Source organism: Symphalangus syndactylus, chromosome 23 (genome assembly GCF_028878055.3).
Source record: "Symphalangus syndactylus isolate Jambi chromosome 23, NHGRI_mSymSyn1-v2.1_pri, whole genome shotgun sequence".
NCBI lineage: Eukaryota > Metazoa > Chordata > Mammalia > Primates > Hylobatidae > Symphalangus > Symphalangus syndactylus.
Window position 1 is genome coordinate 52,650,898 of NC_072445.2, and position 21,155 is coordinate 52,672,052.

Genomic DNA, 21,155 nt, shown 5'->3' on the forward strand with positions numbered 1-21,155 from the left:
AGGGGTCTTACTAGGTGTTTAGAGCACAAATGGTATTAGTAACACATTTTTAGGTTAACCTGACACGGTTAAAGATTATTCTCTGTAAAGCTGCTGGGCTTGTAAATACAATTTCTTGAGAGAGGAATAAGAAATTCAGTTGGTAAGTTATCAAGAACAGAATTGATCGAAATATTATACCTCATTGGTGTTATCTTTATAAATTTTTTATGCAGCCATTGCCGAAATCTAAAAAAACTTCTAGCAAAGGCAGTAAAAAGGAACGGAACAGTTCTGGAATGGCAAGGAAGGCTAAGCGAACCAAATGTCCTGAAATTCTGTCAGATGAATCTAGTAGTGATGAAGACGAAAAGAAAAACAAGGAAGAGTCTTCAGATGACGAAGATAAAGAAAGTGAAGAGGAGGTAAAATATTTTTCTATATTTTTAAATCATTTCTTTCCATGGAGAGAGTTAAATATTTCTACTATAAGGTACAGCCAGAAAACACTTCCTTATTGGTTGTTTTTAATTCTGAAGATGCAGAAATAATTAGGTATGAACCCATTTCTTTTCTTTAAAGAGCTTTTAGTTTCATTACCATGTCAGTATGAGTCAGAAAAGAGCGAGGTTGGTGTGGCCTGGATTTGAAGTAGGCCTTGAGCTGGACGTTGAAGACCAGAGTAGATAAATGGGAAGGGAAGCAGAAGTGGTGCATATCCTGAATAGGGCCACATAGGAGCAGATTCTTTGAGGATTTTTTTTTCATAATATATTGATATTTTATAATTGACTTGAATCATTTTATTTAACTGAAAAAGCAAGGGACTTAAGGGCCTTTTTTTTTCCCCTTCAACATTTTAGGGACTATGTAATGAGAATAAACAGCATTTGAAGTTTATATAATGAGTGGATAAGTTTTGTATTACCTTTCATTTTCTTTTATTTGGAGTATTTGTAAAAGTTGAGACTGCTTAGTTTCCAAAGTGAAACTTCATGAAGAAGAGAACTGCTGAAGCAATTAAATAAGAGGGTTAACCTCTTAAGTCAAGTAGATCATGGAGATGGGTACAGGAGATGGGTTTCTGTTATTGTTAATGATGTTTTGGTAGATTGTATTTTAACTGATGTTTTCCTTCAAAGTCAGAACTTGCTCTATAGATTGGGTAATCAACCTTGCCTTATTTAGGGACTTGGATAATGTCAACTTGACATTTTGGATCAGATGATTCTTAGTTGTGGGTGATACTCCCAAGCTTCCCTTGTGACAACCAAAAATGTTCTTCAGACATTGTCAAATGTCCCTGGGGCGAGACAAGGAGGGAATGGTCTCCACTGAATTAGAAGGAATAAAGATTTAGTGAACTCTGGTATTATATGATATGTGTGTGTGTTTAGTATGGATGTTTGTCTTGAGTTACTTACAATTCATGCTTATTTTAACGTCAAATTTTATAAAGAATTCTATAAAGCTAAGTATGAAATGCTTCATCGTTTAAGAAAGAGGGTTATGAATCTAGCAGGTGCTTCATAAATATCTTAATACTTATTTGGCATGAAGGAAAATAAGTAATCAGCATTAAGGTCTTTATGGATTGGATATCAGGGAGGAAAACATGTTTGTTTATATGTATATATATAACAGTGGAAATTTTTAAACTAATAGTATCTTCATTCAGGAAATATTTGGTGTCTACTATGTGCCATTCAGTTTCCTAAACTCTCTTTATGGGCAGAGTTAAAGCACAAAACATTGTCATAGAATATAAGTGTCTAATTTTTTCGTAGAGACATTAGCATGGGCTCTGGAAACTGAGTTCAAATCTGACCTCGATATTGGATTATTACTGTATTAGTATAAGCAAGTTATTTAAACTATACCTCAGTTTCCCATCTGTAAAATGGGGAGTGATAATAGTATTAGCCTCATAGGTTGATATTAAAGGATTTTATTTAAAATACTTAGAGCGGTGCCTGGTGCACATAGTATGTAAGTATTAGTTGCTATTATTATTAGAATTAAAATGATGTTTTATGACAAGTAAAACTTATAAATCGAATCTTCTTGTCATTACTAGGTGCAGGTTAAAAAGTGAGGGCAGGCTGGGCGTGGTGGCCCACGCCTGTAATCCCAGCACTTTGGGAGGCCGAGGCGGGCGAATCACCTGAGGTCGGGAGTTCGAAACCAGCCTGACCAACATGGAGAAACCCTGTCTCTACTAAAAATACAGAATTAGCTGGGCGTGGTGGTGCATGCTGATAATCCCAGCTACTCGGGAAGGCTGAGGCAGGAGAATCACACTTGAACCCAGGAGGCAGAGGTTGCGGTGAGCTGAGATTGCACCATTGTACTCCAGCCTGGGCAACAAGAGCGAAACTCCGTCTCAAAAAAAAAAAAAAAAAAAATGAGAGCATTTTATATTCATTTTTAAAATTTGCTTTCTAAACTGTTGTCCCATAGTTCTGTAAAGGTAGTTGAACTTGGTGTATGCAGATGATGTCTGATTTATACCTATATTGGTTCCAGGATAATAATCACAAGTGGAACCGTCTCACTATAAATCAAACCTTTACTTTCTGTAGTGCCCTAATCTAGGGTCTGTGACTAGAAACCCAGGTCAATTGATGAAAATCCGTGGGAGAAGAAAATGTAAAAATGCTTTTACAAACATTAGGTATATGAAATCACACAATATAAAAGCTATATCATATTTTACTAGAGGAATTTTTTTCCTACCTTTGCTAGTACTTGACAGATTTTATAAAATGTAAAATAAAATTTGGACTGAGAAATTTCCCCCCCCTCCCCTTTTTTTCCCTGGTAAATGTCTCTCCAACAAGCGTAGGTATTACTGCTCTAATGGCCCTTTAAATTTAGCACTGTCTTCAACTTTTTATTGCTGATTCAGTTTCTGTGAAACGCCTTTGAAAGGTAAGTTCTGGCAGGAGGAACAGTGTATCTGTGGCAACTTTGTTTTTCCTTTTTCCATTTTATGAAGATTCAGTTCTAAATGTCAGCCATGTTAGGAACTTCATAAATGGAGCTATTTTTGGTCATTACTATGAAGGGACCTCTTTTCTAAGAAGCCATAAAGAAAAGTTGCAAGTTAGTTACAAAAGTTTTGGATTGCCTGTAGATTTCTTGATGATAGGAAATTACTGAGTTAATAATTCTGTTTATTTCCTGACACAGATTTTTCTTTGATAAATAAGAGACTCTTATTCATTAAGATTAGCTTCTTGTTCTGTTTTTCTTGGAGTGAATAACTGAATTTGGGTAGATTGATTATACTTTTTTCAGTTTCCTCTGTAAAATGAGGATTTTGAACTGTATAGTCAAATATACTCTATTCATTGTTGAAGTAAGAAATCTTATGCAAGCAGAGTAAGTTTATAGTTGTCATTTGGCTAATTATGTGAGGTTAAATTGTATTTATTTTCCTGCTAGTTTCGTATTTAACTTTAGATGTGTAGAAGACTAAGGTGTTTATAAGTAAATTCAATGTTAAGGTGAAATAACTGAAATCCATATAGTTAATTGAAATGACAGTTTTACAAAAGTAATTTAAAAGAAAATGTCAGATTTAACATATTAGCTGATAATTGCTAAAGCACCTGTTTGAGGTTTTCTGTACCTGTACCTCTATCTCTGTTTTTGTGATATGCAGCGAGTGAGTCACAATAGTTTTGCACTTCTTTTCCTTGTAATTAAAGAGTATTTTTTGTGAGTAACTTCAGAAAGAAATTCCTTTATAAAAGAGCCATTTTGAATTTCCTTATTAGCTTGTCTCTTGGACATTGGCTTTTTAGGACAGTAAAAGGAGAGCAATTGGGAAGGAAGTGGTGGATGATTTTTTTTTTTCTTTTGATGAGAGAATAGGAAAATAAACAGGTTATTTTCTCTAAACTGATCATGAAAATCAGCTGGTTCCTATGTTGGATTAGCTTCTTCAGGGCAGGATTGCGAAAATGAGTGTATTAGTTTGTTCTCAAGCTGTTAATAAAGACATACCCAAGACTGAGTCATTTATAAAGGAGTTTAGTTGACTCATAGCTCCCCATGGCTGGGACAGCCTCACAATCATGGTGGAAGGCAAATGAGGAGCAAAGACACATCTTATACAGCAGCAAGCGAGAGGGTATGTATAGGACAACTCCCTTTTATAAAACCATCAGATCTCGTGAGACTTTTTCACTATCATGAGAACAGCATGAGAAAAACCCACCCCCATGATTCAGTTACCTCCCACTGGATCCCTCCCACGACATGGGGATTATTACAATTCAAGGTGAGATTTGGGTGGGGACACAGAGCCAAGCCGTATCAGTGAGTCGTTGAGGTTAAAACCACATTTGGTCATAAACCACATTTGGTCATGCTATTCACAGGTGTTAACCTTGAGCCATAGAGAAATTACTGCAGAGTACAGAAAAAAGGGGGAAATAGTACCTATTGGAGAAAACAATTCTAACAGTCTTTTAGACCCTTTAAAAGCATATTTTATTTTTCATCTTATCCTAATACCTCTTTCTTCAATTTTTATTTTCTAGTGTTTTTATAGCACATACATGTCTCTAGAAAGTATGAAACAAACTGTGGAGTTTTACTTTATGAGTAATTAGAATTTATCTGAATGTTGCCATATGTTATCAGGAATGTTTTCTGCTGAAATAATTCTCAGCCTTACTAATAATGTTCGAAACAGGAGTTTATTTTTCTTTCATGACAAGAAGCCCACAGACAGGGAATTCTAGGGCCAGTACAGCAGCTCAAGAAAGGAATTGAGGATGTGGGTACTGTCCTTTCCTGATCTCTCATCTTTAGTATATGGCAATTAACTTCATGATCACAAGGTGGTTGTTTTACGTTTAGACATTGTATTCATGTTCCAGATAAGGAAGAGCAAAAGGTTGTCTTCTAGTGATATTTTGGCTTTTTTCTCTGAATGGGATGCCTTTTACCAGAGATCTCCATATACATGGCATCAGCCAGCACTTTGTCATCTGCCCACCTAACTGCAAGAGAAGCTCTGAGATCTAGGTGTCAGCGTTCCTACCTTTATAAGAGGAAGGCAAATCAAAAGTGGGTTGTTGAGTGAGCCATCCTACAATGTTTGCCAAGTCAGAGAAACTCCATTATAATTTTTGGTAAACTATCTATTTGGACCATTCAAGGGATTATCTGGTAGTGGTAAGGTGAATGTGAAAGTTTCGTTAGTCCTTTCACATTGTGTTTTAGAAAACTAAACTGTGTCTTCGTCTCACACGTTGATCAGAGGAATTACAAAATCTGTATAAACCATTTAAACCTTTTGTTGGAAGGCAGAATTGAATAATCACCATACTAAAACCCATTTAAACTTGCTTTCATAATCTTCTGTGAAATATAACTAGACTTGCACATTCTTTCCTCTTGGCATTCTGAGTTTTTTCAGCCAAGTTGTTGAAAGAATAGTGTATTTTAAGCTAATTTTTATTTTGTTCGTCTGTTCACCCAGTACAACCTTTCTGCTGTGAGGACAGAATTCTGGCTCTGTGACAGGCGTCTTTTTTGGAGACCCTCCTTCAAGAGCCCTGCTGCCTATAAATGATAGGTAAGCCTTGCTTTCCCAAGATTTTTTTTGCCTTCCTTCAAAAAGTGCTTGTGTCATTCCTCTGATTCTGTACCTTCATGGTTATCAGAGACAGGGAGAATCCCCTTCAAATTTTTGAAACTTCTGTATTACTGATCCTTTAAAAATTTAGGTTATAGTACATTGTACTATCTGAAATTCATGGCAGCTGTTCATTTTTTATTTGTTCCCCTTTAGAACATCAGAAATATTTGGTGGTCCTGATTGAACCACTCAGCATATAGAGAAGTAGCAAACTCAAATCTTTAAATCTCATGACAATTTGGAAATCAGCTTTTTCTTTATTCTTTTTTTAAAAAACTTACCTAATTTTCCCCCCATTTTGTTAAAAGACTCAGTCTTGTCTCCGGTTAGGTTAAATAACAAGATGTTAACCATTGTCAGTATTTTCAACATTATTTCCTCATAAGGCCATATAATGTTTTTTATTATAATCACTAAAGTTTTCAAGATATTTTGAAAGATACTTAAAATGGGGGTCAGTACTTTACTTATTTTTGAGACAGAGTTGTACGTCTTACTCTCTTGCCCAGGCTGGAGTACAGTGGTGAGATCATGGCACACTGCAGCCTTGAACTCCAGGGCTCAAGTGATCCTGCCACCAGGTGGCTAGCAATTTTTAAATTTTTTGTAGCGACAGGTTCTTGCTCTGTTGCCGACTGGCTTTTGATTTCTGAGGTAACCACTTTTTGATTGCTCAAGTCAGTGAATTGGGAGTATGCTAAGTGCTGTTAGGGTTACAGAAGGTATTTTCCAAGCAAATGCCATTTGATACTTAGCATTATAGGATTTCTAGAGAAGGAATATCTTCATGCCTCTCGAGGAAAGGCTTTGGGTAGTAGTGGAAGTACTACCAATTCAAGTTGACCTTGGGAATGGAGAGGAAAGTGTACGTGTGAACAAAAATAAGGAGCAGGGAAGGCAGGGTGCCTTTGACTAACTTGTGGTTAGAGTTGTGTGCCTAGAAGTAGAGCAATGAGAGATGAAACTAGAGTAATGTAGGTTGAACCCATACTATAGAGAACCCATGAGGCTGGGCATTGTTGTGTGACTGTTTGGTGGTAAATTCATTATTCTCACTCATTCAAAATGATTGTCTTATTCTATACCTGAGCAATTTTACTAAGTGGGAGAAAAAAAAAATGAGACACGTCCTCTGTCTTCCAGGAAGTACCACTCAGTAAGCATTTATTACCACCTACAAGGAAGAAACTATTCAAAGTGTATATGCCATGTGCTTTCACATCTTGCATCTCATTTAGTCTTGACTCCATGAGAGGTGAGGTGTATATCCTCATTTTTGTATTTGAGGATATAATAAATATATAAGGAACCTTTTTTAGTGCTTTCTCTTTACAGTGGTCACCGCTTACCTGAAAGGAGTACGTTTCAAGACCCCCAGTGTATGCCTGAAACTGCAGATCATGCCAAGCCCGATTGCTGTCATTTTGGACATGTTTCTGTTCATGTTTCCCACCCTCAAATTATGCCTTTTTCATCATAACTAAGCACTTATCCTGCACTGTGGCCATAACTTTTGCAGTTTGAAGTTTAACAGCAGAGCCAGCACAAAGTTCTTTTCCCTTCACAATTTCACATATAGAAGATTTTATTCTTACTATAGATCTTAGCAACCTCAACATATGATTTTTTTCTTTCCTTAAGTAAAGAGCTTTCACTTTTTCACTTTAAAGAACCCACTTTATGGCTTCTCTTTGGCATGTTTGAATTGCCAACATTACTACTACTGGGCTTTGGGGCCATTATTAAGTCACATAAGGGTACTTGGGCACAAGCACAATGATACTGCAACAGTTGACAGGATAACCAAGATGGCTGCTAGTGACTAATGGGCCTAGGTGCTGGGAGCATCTACAGTGTGGATATGCTGGACAAAGAGATGATTCACATCCCGGGCAGGAGTGAGCAGGATGACATGAGATTTCATCACACTACTCAGAACAGTTTGCAATTTTAAATTTATGAGTTGTTTACTTCTGGAATTTTCCATTTAATATTTTCAGACTGTGGTTGACAACAGGTAGTTGAAACCACGTGCGGAAAGAGAAACCATAGATAAAGGGAGACTTCCGTATTATTCTTTCTTCTTTTTTGAGACAGAGTCTTGCTTTGTTGCCCAGGCTGGAGTACAGTGGCACGACCGATACTCACTGCCACCTCCACCTCCCAGGTTCAGCAATTCTCGTGGCACAGCCACCCTAGTAGCTGGGTCCACAGGTGCATGCCACCACACCTGACTAATTTTTTATAGAAATGGGGTTTCACGATGTTGCCAGGCTGGTCTCGAACTCCTGGCCTCAAGTGATCTACCCACCTTGGCCTCCCAAAGTGCTGGGATTACAGGGTTGAGCCACTGTGCATGGCTTCGTATTCTTTCTAAAGCTTCTTGTTTATATACTTCTATCTTCAGAGTTCTCTCTAGAATTACTGATTTAGATCAGAATTTGATTTTAAGCAATAGCTTTAAGAAAGTTAATGAGTATAAATCCACTTGTGCTTATCAGAACTTAAAACTAAAAGCTATTAAAAACTTAATAATTGGAGGAATTGTCCTGTTGATTGCTTTATCTGGTTCCTGCCTTTACTGTATATAGCTCCAATAATTCATAATCCAGGAATCAGCAGGCAGTGTAGCCTGTATGCCAAGTCCAGCCTACGGCCTGTTTTTATACAGCCCTCAAGCTCAGAATGGTTTTTCCATTTTTAAATAATTGTTTAAAAAAATGAAGAATATGCAACAAAGATTATATGTAGCCAGGAAAGCTGAAAATATTTACTATCTGGCACTTAAAAGTCTTGGTGACAAATCTAGTCCGTAAATGTGCTTTTCATTTTATGTGGTATAGCTAGATGAGTCAGCTCTGGAGCTTCAAAAATATATACAGGTGCTCAGGAATCAGGAAGTTTGGCTGTAACACCCTTGTTCTTACAGCTTCACAATACCTTCCATAAAGTAGAGATAATGAATTGCAGGCCAAGTACTTTGAGAGTGTGGCTTAATCAAATTGATGGTATTTTGAAAGATTTAGAGGAGGTAATTGCTAAGCTAGGTTTAGAATCGTGAGTGGGATTTTCCTAAGTACAGGGGAGGAAAGAAAGTAATGAAGATTTGAAAGTTCATGTAAAATTAAAGTGGACATGGTTTAACTTGCCTTCTCAGCTCTCCCTGTGTTTTTTTCTGTTACCTCCAAATTCTGGTTACCCATATTTACCTTGACAGCCAAAAAATTGTCCATTGTGTCCTAATACCAAGGTATGTCCTTTGAGATGCCCCCATTTTCCAGAGACCTATTCCTCCTATACCTAATAACCTTCAGGGCAGCCGAAGTGATGAAAACCTGCAGGACTAAAGCACAAGATACAAATTCATTAGTAGTTTTACTGTTCAGCTTTCATGATTTCTTAACTTAGCATTAATCTAAAAAAGAGACGTTACCAAATTCCTACCTTAACTTTGTCACAGAAGAATTTACGGCTGGTGGCTAAAGATAAATGAAATTCTGTATCAATGACATGACATATTACTATAGAGGTTTGTGGGCCATGTCGTATCTACCATAATGTAGTGAAGTGAGTGTGATAGATCATGGCTAGTTATACAGTTGTTATTGAGTTTGTCTCACTGTGTTTATAATTCCCAACCTGTGTATCTGCCCTGCTTTTAAAAAAAAGAAAATTATTTTTTTAGAGATAGGTTCTTCTGATTTTGCCCAGGCTGGTCTTGAACCTCTGGCCTTAAGTGCTCCTCCCATCTCAGCCTCCTAAAGTGTTGGGATTACAGGATTGAGCCACTGCACCCTGCTTTTTGAAAACACTTAGTTTAAGTTATTGGAGGAAATTATATTTGCATAATGAAATAATTTCTCATTCTGCAAAAGGAAGCACTCAGTAATAATATTTAGTGTTTACTATTTGCCAGGTACTACCAAAAATACTTTCATGTGTTAATGTATCTACTCCCCATAAAACCATAGGAACTATTGTTTCTTTTGTTTTCTAAATGAGACAAGGGCCCAGAGATGTACTGGGGCTGGAATTTGAAACCAGGCAGCTTGCTGCTAGAGCCTGTACTCTTTGAACTATTATGTTGTATATTTTTCTTTAGTGCTTGTGCAGTATATTTGCAATCTTTTAGAAATTTTAATAGATGACAGGCTAGTTGTCCGTTTAGAAAACCTGTAGAACATTATCCTTTACAGCAGATATGAAATGTAGAAAGATGTGGTTTTGTTATACAGAAGTAAAATTTTATGGAGATGTCTTGTTATTTATTATTGTAAATGTTTATGTTTTGACAAACTCACTACTCACAATTTGCAGGTTTTAAAATGATGCCATGTTGTGTATCACATCTAAAATTTTAATGGCAGGCTTTGGAAGTATTTTAAGGCTTTGGAGGTACTTTAATTATCTACTTCTGATTTTCTAATTTGAATGGAGATTGAGTAATTATTGATAATATTGTTGTTTCTTTTGCTCAACCTTCAACCCTTTCAGTAATAACTTAGTTTCTTGTACCTACAAGTCCAGATTTTATTACCCTTTAACTAAAAAATGATAATATAATCATGATTATTTTATTCTGTGTATTAAGTGTGCTAAAGAACTTAAGAATTTTTAGGATTCCCTTTCAGAGCGTAATATATAGTTCACATGAACTGGGTGGACACTTAATGAACCTTAAAACTTAGTTTAAGTTCGTCGTAAAAAACAACAAATCATTGATACTTGTCCCCTAGCGCTACACCATCTAGAACATCTCTTAGAATTAGGAAGTAAGTTAAAATGGCCTGTAAATCGCAAAAGTCCATGGGAAATTCATGTACTTAATTTTAGAAGCATGTCAACCCCTTGACACCTTAAAAATGTATTTTTTAGTAGCAGTTAAACTGCATGCTTCCCAGCCAGTGGTATATTATTGAGGTAGTGCAGGGTGATGATAGGCTTGTATAAATAGGTACAGTGATGGTATGTTAGCAAAAAGAAAGACAAACACTAAAATCCAGCCAGGTGAGGTGGTGTGTGCCTGTAGTCCCAACTACTCAGGAGCCTGAGGTGGGAGGATTGTTTGAGTCTAGCATGGGTAACATAGGGAGACCATCTCTTTAAAAAAAAAAAAAAAAAAAAAAAAAAACACTAAAATCCAATGAATAGTTTGAGGCCACTCTTGGAACAGATTGATCTGTGTACTTTAATCTAAAGGATAGGTTCAACACAGTGCTTATGTCTTTAAAAACAAGTTGATTTGGCCGGGCACAGTGGCTCACGGCTGTAATCCCAGCACTTTGAGAGACCAAAGTGAGTGGATCACCTGAGGTCAGGAGTTCCTGACCAGCCTGGCCAACATGGAGAAACCCCGTCTCTACTAAAAATACAAAAGTAGCCAGGTGTGGTGGCGCATGCCTGTAATCCCAGCTACTCAAGAGGCTGAGGCAGGAGAATCACTTGAACCCAGCAGGCATAGGTTGCGGTGGGCTGAGATCGCGTCATTGCACTCCCTCCTGGGCAACAAGAGCGAGACTCCATCTCAAAAACAAACAAACAAAAAAAACAGGTTGATTTAGGATAACACTCAGGAATCAAGAGTGGTAAACATTTGGAGAAACATTCTGTCAAGTGATTGCAGTAGTTTTGGTGTGTAAAAGAATTTAAATTATCTTGGAATGTTTAATAGGATGCTTTTCCTTTGGGAATATTAATTAAACTAAGAATTAATGCTTTCTAATTTCACAGGCTCCACATGAGACAAAGTATGAACTCTGATTATGTCTTTTTTTTTGAGACAGTCTCTCTCCTGGAGTGCAGTGTCGCGATCTCCACTCACTGCAACCTCCGTCTCCAGGGTTCAAGCGATTCTCTTGCCTCAGCCTCCTGAGTAGCTGAGACTACAGGTGCCCACCACCACACCCAGCTAATTTTTGTATTTTTAGTAGAGACAGGGTTTCACCATGTTGGCCAGGATGGTCTCAATCTCTTGATCTCATGATCCACCCGCCTTGACCTCCCAAAGTGCTGGGATTACAGGCGTGAGCCATCACACCTGGCCTGTCATTTTCATCTATCCATATTTATGTGTTTTGTTTGTGTCTAATCACCTATGGGTTAGTGTTTAAGAACACAAGTTCTGGAGTCACATCTATATTTGAATCTTGCCTGTTTATTAATGTGACTGTGGACAAGGTAACCACACTGAGCCTTAGTTTCCTCATAGTCGTAAGTATTTATTGAGCAACTACTGTATACCAGAGACTATTTTAGGAGTTAAGGAAACATCAGTGAACACAAGATTCTAGGCCAGGTGTGGTGGCTCATGCCTGTAATCCCAGCACTTTGGGAGGCCAAGGCAGGCGGATCATCTGAGGTCAGGAGTTCAAGACCAGCCTGGCCAACATGGCGAAACCTCATCTCTACTAAAAATACAAAAATTAGCCGGGTGTGGTGGCAAGCACCTGTAATCCCAGCTACTAGGGAGGCAGAGACAGGGGAATTCGCTTGAACCTGGGAGGGCAGAGGTTGCAGTGAACCAAGATCGTGCCACTGCACTCCAGCCAGGGTGATGGAGCGAGACTCTGTCTCAAAAAAAAAAAAAAAAAAAATCCAGTTGAGAGAGAGGGAACATAAATAAGAGAAGATAATATTATCTATATTTAGGGGTTCCCCCCCAAGATTAAGTAATGCATATATAGTTTATAGTGTTGAATAAATAGGGGCAACTCTTTTGTGTGTGTGATTGTGATTTGTCGTGCTTAGACTTGTGTTGGGGTAAAATTGTTGTATATTAGTCATCTCCCAAAAGTAAATTTTAATTGGTGATACCAAATACATTAATTTTCTCTAATATTATTAAGGGGTATAGGGGAAGTAGAGGGATGGGATGGGATAGCACTGAATCTTATCAATATGTGTACTTTTGCTTTCCTTTGTAACAGCCACCAAAAAAGACAGCCAAAAGAGAAAAACCTAAACAGAAAGCTACTTCTAAAAGTAAAAAATCTGTGAAAAGTGCCAATGTTAAGAAAGCAGATAGCAGCACCACCAAGAAGAATCAGAACAGTTCCAAGAAAGGTATGTTAGAAATAACATTAATCAGCAACTTTAAAGATATAGCATATATTAATATGTTGTACATAGTATTTAAGTGTGGGGGGGAAACAGGTAAACTGCAGAGAACATTGTGGGGAGAATACAGGTTGAATATCCCTTATCTGAAATGCTTGGGACAGGAAGTGATTCGATTTTGCAACATATATATAGAGAGAGAGAGAGAAAGAGAGAGAGAGAGATATCTTGGGGATGAGACCCAGTCTAAACATGAAATTCATTGATGTTTCATATTCATTCTTACATAGCCTGAAGGTAGTTTAATATTTTAACTAAATAAATTATTTATTGTAGTGGTGCCATTACAGCTCACTGTAGCCTTGAACTGCTGGACTCAAGCGAGTCTCCTACCTTGGCCCCCCAGAGCACTGGGTTTAGAGGCTTGGACCACTGCCATTGGCCTGAAACCAAGTTTTGACTGTGACCCGTCACATGAGGTCGGGTATGGAATTATCTCCTGGTGGTGTCATGTTGGTGCTCTGAAAAGCTGGATTTTGGAACATTTCACATTTTGGATTTTTGGATTAGGGATGCCCAACCTGTATACCAGTTTTTCATAGTTTTTGATTTTTCAAATTGACATAAAATTTGTATGCATGTTTTATGGGTAACCTATAGAGTAGTGATTTATAATTTTTTTGATCCAATACCCCCTTCGAGAATCTGTTGAAAGCTTAAAATTCATCTCAGCCTTTGTTAAATATTTACTATGTAAGAAAAATTATTATTATTATGTTACTTTTAGAAAGTGAGTCTGAGGATAGTTCAGATGATGAACCTTTAATTAAAAAGTTGAAGAAACCCCCTACAGATGAAGAGTTAAAGGAAACAATAAAGAAATTACTGGCCAGTGCTAACTTGGAAGAAGTCACAATGAAACAGATTTGCAAAAAGGTAATTAGACAAATGTTTAGATTATTTTGCTTTTAGTAGAAAAATTCTTTAACTTATCTCTTAATTTGAAGCTAAATACTTATATTCATTCACTTATTGAAGAAAGATTTATTGAACTACTATATGCCAGATCTTACAGGTGCTGGGATACCACTTTAAATAAAATAGTCAAAGTCTCTGTCCTAATGGAGTTATTTTATAAATAACGTTAGAGTGAATAAAGTTAGAGTGAATAAAATTAAAGTGACACATTCCAAACCACATAGGAAACTTTCTGATCTGTAGGTTGTTTCTATTGATGCATCCTTAGTTTATGTTAGTTTAAAGAAGCAAAATCTCATGAACCGCCTTATTCTCTTGTTAGTGTGATAAATGAGCTGTTATAGATTAGGTTCTTAACTCAGACTTCTGTAGCGTTTTTCTAATATTTCTAATACTTCTCAGGAAATAAAGTGGCCTAGTCTTGAATATGATTCCGTAGGGATTCTATGGAAATTTTAGAAACTTGTCTGTTGTGGTAAAATAATATTACAATTTGGAATGTACCAAAAGTGAAATAGTCTGCTTTTTTAAAGGACATTGATTATTTTGTTTATTCATTCACCATTCATTGATTCTCTACTGCATTTCAGGCACTGGGCTAAATGTTACAGGTAGAAGATAGATGTGGTGGCTCACGCCTGTAATCCCAGCACTTTGATAGGCCGAGGCGGGAGGACTGCTTGAGCCCAGGAGTTCAAGACCAACCTGGGCAGCATAGTGAGATACCGTTTCTACCAAAAGAAAAATTTTTTTAACGTTACAGGTGGAACCAGAGAAGCCATTACTTAGCTTTCAAGAGGAGCTTACAGTCTAGTGGGGTAGAAAGAGGTAAATATTTTAGTAATTAAAATATTGTAAGCGAGGGCTGTGTTACGAGAATATGGAAGGTGCTGCAGCACCATGGAACAAGCACCCTACTGGAGGCTGGGGGAATCTGGAAAAGCATCTTGGAAGAGCTCTTAACTGAATTTCCTAGTGGAGCATCACCCATTCCATACAGTTGAGGAACAATAACACATTAACCAAAATGATAATTGCAAGGAATAGTATTAGTTCAACATGTCTCAAGACTAGGATTGGAAAGAAGTCCTCACAGAAGGATATTATTAGAGTTTTACAGATCTTAAATATGCCATGTTAGAGTTTGAGTGTCTTCCTGAAATAAATGAGGAATTCAGAGGCTGTGTAGATTATTGAGAGAGATTTAGCCAGGGGCACAACACAATCATATTTTTTAAAAGTTATCCTAGAAACATTAAGAACAATGGAATAGCAAAGGATGAGATGAGAGAGGCAGGACACCCAGTTATGTCATCATTAAAATGACAGTGTGGAGTGGAGAGGAAGTCAAAGAGAAATTAGTTCTGTCCATTAGAAGGATTTTTGTGAATATCTTCATGTAATTTTTTAAAGGGATTTATAACAGAGGTCAGGTGAGAAGGACCTGACCTTTTTTGGAGTCTGCAATTAGGAGACGATGACATAGGGTGGTAGAAGCAAGAGTTATTAACGAATAATGAAGAAAATGAACAAAGTAAATCTTCTGTTTCAAGCAGCTGTCTTTGGAAGGAAAATAGTAGGTAAATGGGGGTAGGTGAGAAAGTTTTTAGTGGATAGTAGGGGTGGAGGGGAAAAAGCATTTTGGTGGGAAAGGAGAAGTTACAGGAGAGGTGAAGGGTGGTCCTGTGGAGGCACAGAAAATTAAGAATCATTGATGAATCCAGATACTACTGGAGGGGAAAGAGCTGTTAGAAAATTGAAGGAATTCATAATAATGGCATTTTGGCTGACAGGAGCAGTGTGAGACACTTGAATAAGGAGATGAAACTACCATTGGTGGAAATGAAAGGAGAGCCTGACTGGGAGCTTCAGGGGGAGGAGCCTTTGGAGACGAATGCTGTGAACTGAAAATGAGACCAGTCTCTTCAAAGCTACATTCCCACATCAATCTGTAGCCTGGGCTTAACCACAGAAAAATGAGTAGTTAGACCAATTTGGTTTGAGGTTTTGCAGGGAAAGAACAAGGGGCAAACAATTTTTTTTTTTTTAATACTTTAAGTTCTAGGGTACACGTGCATAATGGGCAGGTTTGTTACATATGTATCCATGTGCCATGTTGGTGTGCTGTACCCATTAACTTGTCATTTAGCATTAGGTATATCTCCTAATGCTATCCGTCCCCCGTCCTCCCCACCACACAACAGGCCGCGGTGTGTGATGTTCCCCGTCCTGTGTCCAAGTGTTCTCATTGTTCAATTCTCACCTATGAGTGAGAACATGCAGTGTTTGGTTTTCTTGTGATAGTTTTGTGATAGTTTGCTGAGAATGATGGTTTCCAGTTTCATCCATGTCCTTACAAAGGACATGAACTCATCCTTTTTTATGGCTGCATAGTATTCCGTGGTGTATATGTGCCACATTTTCTTAATCCAGTCTGTCGTTGATGGACGTTTGGGTTGGTTCCAAGTCTTTGCTGTTGTGAATAGTGCCGCAATAAACATACATGTGCATGTGTCTTTATAGTAGCATGATTTATAAGACTTTGAGTATATACCCAGTAATGGGATGGCTGGGTCAAATGATATTTCTGGTTCTAGATCCTTGAGGAATCGCCACACTGTCTTCCAAAATGGGTGAACTAGTTTACAGTCCCACCAACAGTGTAAAAGCATTCCTATTTCTCCACATCCTCTCCAGCACCTGTTGTTTCCTGACTTTTTAATGATCTCCATTCTAACTGGTGTGAGATGGTATCTCATTGTGGTTTTGATTTGCATTTCTCTGATGGCCAGTGATGATGAGCATTTCTTCACATGTCTGTTGGCTGCATAAATGTCTTCTTTTGAGAAATGTCCATATCCTTTGCCCATTTTTTGATGGGGTTGTTTGATTTTTTCTTGTAAATGTAAGTTCTTTGTAGATTCTGAATATTAGCCCTTTGTCAGAGAAGTAGATTGCAAAAATTTTCTCCCATTCCATAGGTTGCCTGTTCACTCTGATGGTAGTTTCTTTTGCTGTGCAGAAGCTCTTTAGTTTAATTATATCCCATTTGTCAATTTGGGCTTTTGTTGCCTTTGCTTTTGGTGTTTTAGACATGAAATCCTTGCCCATGCCTATGTCCTGAATGGTATTGCCTAGGTTTTCTTCTAGGGTTTTTATGGTTTTAGGTCTAACATATAAGTCTTTAATCCATCTTGAATTAATTTTTGTATAAGGTGTAAGGAAGGGATCCAGTTTCAGCTTTCTACATATGGCTAGCCAGTTTTCCCAGCACCATTTTTATTAAATAGGGAATCCTTTCCCCATTGCTTGTCTTTGTCAGGTTTGTCAAGGATCATATGGTTGAAGATTTGTGGTGTTATTTCTGAGGGCTCTGTTCTGTTCCATTAGTCTATATCTCTGTTTTGGTACCAGTACCATGCTGTTTTGGTTACTGTAGGCTTATAATATAGTTTGCAGTCATGTAGTGTGATGCCTCCAGCTTTGTTCTTTTGGCTTAGGATTGTCTTGGCAATGCGGGCTCTTTTTTTATTCCATAGGAACTTTAAAGCTGTTTTTTCTAATTATATGAAGAAAGTCATTGGCAGCTTGATGGGGATGGCATTAAATCTATCAATTATCTTGGGCAGTATGGCCATTTTCAAGATACTGATTCTTCCAATCCTTGAGCATGGGATGTTCTTCCATTTGTTTGTGTCCCCTTTTATTTTGTTGAGCAGTGGCTTGTAGTTCTCCTTGAAGAGATCCTTCACATCCCTTGTAAGTTGGATTCCTAGGTATTTTATTCTCTTGGAAGCAATTGTGAATGGGAATTCACTCATTATTTGGCTCTCTGTTATTGGTGTATAGGAATGCTTGTGATTTTTGCACATTGATTTTGTATCCTGAGGCTTTGCTGAAGTTGCTTATCAGCTTAAGGAGATTTTGGGCTGAGACGATGGGGTTTTCTAAATACACAATCATGTCATCTGCAAACAGGGATAATTTGACTTCCTCTTTTCCTAATTGAATACCCTTTATTTTCTTTCTCCTACCTGATTGCCCTGGCCAGAACTTCTAGCACTATGTTGAATAGGAGTGGTGAGAGAGGGCATCCCTGTCTTGTGCCAGTTTTCAAAGGGAATGATTCCAGTTTTTGCCCATTCAGTATGATATTGGCTGTGGGTTTGTCATAAATAGCTCTTACTAATTTGAGATATGATGCATCACTACCTGATTTATTGAGAGTTTTTAGCATGAAGGGCTGTTGAATTCTGCCAAAGGCCTTTTCTGCATCTGTTGAGATAATCATGTGGTTTTTGTCTTTGGTTCTGTTTATATGATGGATTACGTTTGTTGACTTGCATATGTTGAACCAGCCTTGCATCCCAGGGATGAAGCCCACTTGATCATGGTGGATAAACTTTTTGATGTGCTGCTGGATTCAGTTTGCCAGTATTTTATTGAGGATTTTTGCGTTGATGTTCCTCAAGGATATTGGTCTAAAATTCTCTTTTTTTGTTGTGTGTCTGCCAGGCTTTGGTATCAGGATGATGGTGGCCTCATAAAATGAGTTAGGGAGCATTCCCTCTTTTTCTGTTGATTGAAATAGTTTCAGAAAGAATGGTATCAGCTCCTCCTTGTACCTCTAGTAGAATTCAGCTTTGAATCCATCTGGTCCTGAACTTTTTTTGGTTGGTAGGCTGTTAATTATTGCCTCTATTTCAGAGCCTGTTATTGGTCTAATCAGGGATTCAACTTCTTCCTGGTTTAGTTTTGGGAGGGTGTATGTGTTGAGAAATTTATCCATTTCTTCTAGATTTTCTAGTTTATTTGCATAGAGGTGTTTGTAGTATTCTCTGATGGTAGTTTGTATTTCTGTGGGATCGGTGGTGATATCCCCTTTATCATTTTTTATTGCATCTGTTTGATTCTTCTCTCTTTTCTTCTTTGTTAGTCTTGCTAGCGGTCTATCCATTTTGTTGATCTTTTCAAAAAATCAACTCCTGGATTCATTGATTTTTTTGAAGGGTTTTTTGTTTCTCTGTCTCCTTCAGTTCTGCTCTGATCTTAGTTATTTCTTGCCTTCTGCTAGCTTTTGAATGTGTTTCCTCTTGCTTCTCTAGTTGTTTTAATTGTGATGTTAGGGTGTCAATTTTAGATCTTTCCTGCTTTCTCTTGTGGGCATTTAGTGCTATAAATTTCCCTCCACACGCTGCTTTAAATGTGTCCCAGAGATTGTGGTATGTTGTGTCTTTTTTTCTCATTGGTTTCAAAGAACATCTTTATTTCTGCCTTCCATTTTGTTATGTACCCAGTAGTCATTCAGGAGCAGGTTGTTCAGTTTCCATGTAGTTGAGTGGTTTTGAGTGAGTTTCTTAATCCTGAGTTCTAGTTTGATTGCACTGTGTCTGAGAGAGAGTTTCTTATAATTTCTTTTCTTTTACATTTGCTGAGGAGTCCTTTACTTCCAACTATGTGGTCAGTTTTGGAATAAGTGTGATGTGCTGAGAAGAATGTATATTCTGTTGATTTGGGGTGGAGAGTTCTGTTGATGTCTATTAGGTCCGCTTGGTGCAGAGCTGAGTTCAATTCCTTGGATTGGATATCCTTGTTAACTTTTTGTCTTGATCTTTCTAATGTTGACAGTGGGGTGTTAAAGTCTCCCATTATTATTGTGTGGGAGTCTAAGTCTCTTTGTAGGTCACTCAGGACTTGCTTTATGAATCTGGGTGCTCCTGTATTGGGTGCATATATATTTAGGATAGTTAGCTCTTCTTGTTGAATTGATCCCTTTACCATTATGTAATGGCCTTCTTTGTCTCTTTTGATCTTTGTTGGTTTAAAGTCTGTTTTATCAGAGACTAGGATTGCAACCCCTGCTTTTTTTTGTCTTCCATTTGCTTGGTAGATATTCCTCCATCTCTTTATTTTGAGCCTATGTGTGTCTCTGCACGTGAAATGGGTCTCCTGAATACAGCACACTGATGGGTCTTGACTCTTTATCCAATTTGCCAGTCTTTATCCAATTTGCCAGTCTGTGTCTTTTAATTGGAGCATTTAGCCCATTTACATTTAAAGTTAATATTGTTATGTGTGAATTTGATTCTGTCATTATGAAGTTAGCTGGTTATTTTGCTCGTTAGTTCATGCAGTTTCTTCTAGCCTTGATGGTGTTTACAATTTGGCATGTGTCTGCAGTGGCTGGTACCGGTTGTTCCTTTCCATGTTTAGTGCTTCCTTCAGGAGCTCTTCTAAGGCAGTCCTGGTGGTGACAAAATCTCTCAGCATTTGCTCGTGTGTAAAGGATTTTATTTCTCCTTCACTTATAAAGCTTATTTTGGCTGGATATAAAATTCTGGGTTGAAAATTCTTTTCTTTAAGAATGTTGAATATTGGCCCTTACTCTCTTCTGGCTTGTAGAGTTTCTGCCAAGAGATCCGCTGTTACTCTGATGCTTCCCTTTGTGGGTAACCCGACCTTTCACTCTGGCTGCCCTTAAACATTTTTTCCTTCATTTCAACTTTGGTGAATCTGGCAATTATGTGTCTTGGAGTTGCTCTTCTCGAGGAGTATTTTTGTGGCGTTCTCTGTATTTCCTGAATTTGAATGTTGGCCTGCCTTGTTAGATTGGGGAAGTTCTCCTGGATATTATCCTGAAGAGTGTTTTCCAGTTTGGTTCCATTCTCCTCGTCACTTTCAGGTACATCAATCAGATATAGATTTGGTCTTTTCACGGCCGGGCACGGTGGCTCAAGCCTGTAATCCCAGCACTTTGGGAGGCCGAGGCGGGCGGATCACGAGGTCAGGAGATCGAGACCATCCTGGCTAACACGGTGAAACCCCGTCTCTACTAAAAATACAAAAAATTAGCCGGGCGTGTTGGCGGGCGCCTGTAGTCCCAGCTACTTGGGAGGCTGAGGCAGGAGAATGGCGTGAACCCGGGAGGCGGAGCTTGCAGTGAGCCGAGATCGCGCCACTGCACTCCAGCCTGGGTGACAGAGCGAGACTCTGTCTCAAAAAAAAAAAAAAAAAAAAAAAAAAGATTTGGTCTTTTCACATAGTCCCGTATTTCTTGGAGGCTTTGTTTGTTTCTTTTTACTCTTTTTTCTCCAAACTTCTCTTCTCGCTTCATTTCATTCATTTGCTCTTCAGTCACTGATACTCTTTCTTCCAGTTGATCGAATCAGCTACTGAAGCTTGTGCATGTGTCACGTAGTTCTCATGCCATGGTTTTCAGCTCCATCAGGTCATTTAAGGACTTCTCTACACCGGTTATTCTAGTTAGCCATTCGTCTCATCTTTTTTCAAGATTTTTAGCTTCTTTGCGATGGGTTTGAACATCTTCCTTTAGCTCGGAGAAGTTTGATCGTCTGAAGCGTTCTTCTCTCAACTTATCAAAGTCATTCTCCGTCCAGCTTTGTTCCGTTGCTGGCGAGGAGCTGTGTTCCTTTGGAGGAGAAGAGACGCTCTTATTTTTAGAATTTTCAGTTTTTCTGCTCTGGTT

General features: G+C 38.0%; 1 protein-coding gene across 4 annotated transcripts in view; it reads left to right on the forward strand.

The window, feature by feature from the left end:
* The window catches only part of DEK (DEK proto-oncogene), a 39,612-nt gene that overhangs the window by 14,306 nt on the left and 4,151 nt on the right, over nucleotides 1–21,155 (forward strand). For all 4 annotated transcript variants that reach the window (XM_055262755.2, XM_063632233.1, XM_055262756.2 and 1 more), the window contains 3 exons: nucleotides 216–404; nucleotides 12,562–12,697; nucleotides 13,479–13,627. In XM_055262755.2, coding sequence (XP_055118730.2) covers nucleotides 216–404; nucleotides 12,562–12,697; nucleotides 13,479–13,627 — 474 coding nt within the window. The remainder of the gene's footprint in view (nucleotides 1–215; nucleotides 405–12,561; nucleotides 12,698–13,478; nucleotides 13,628–21,155) is intronic.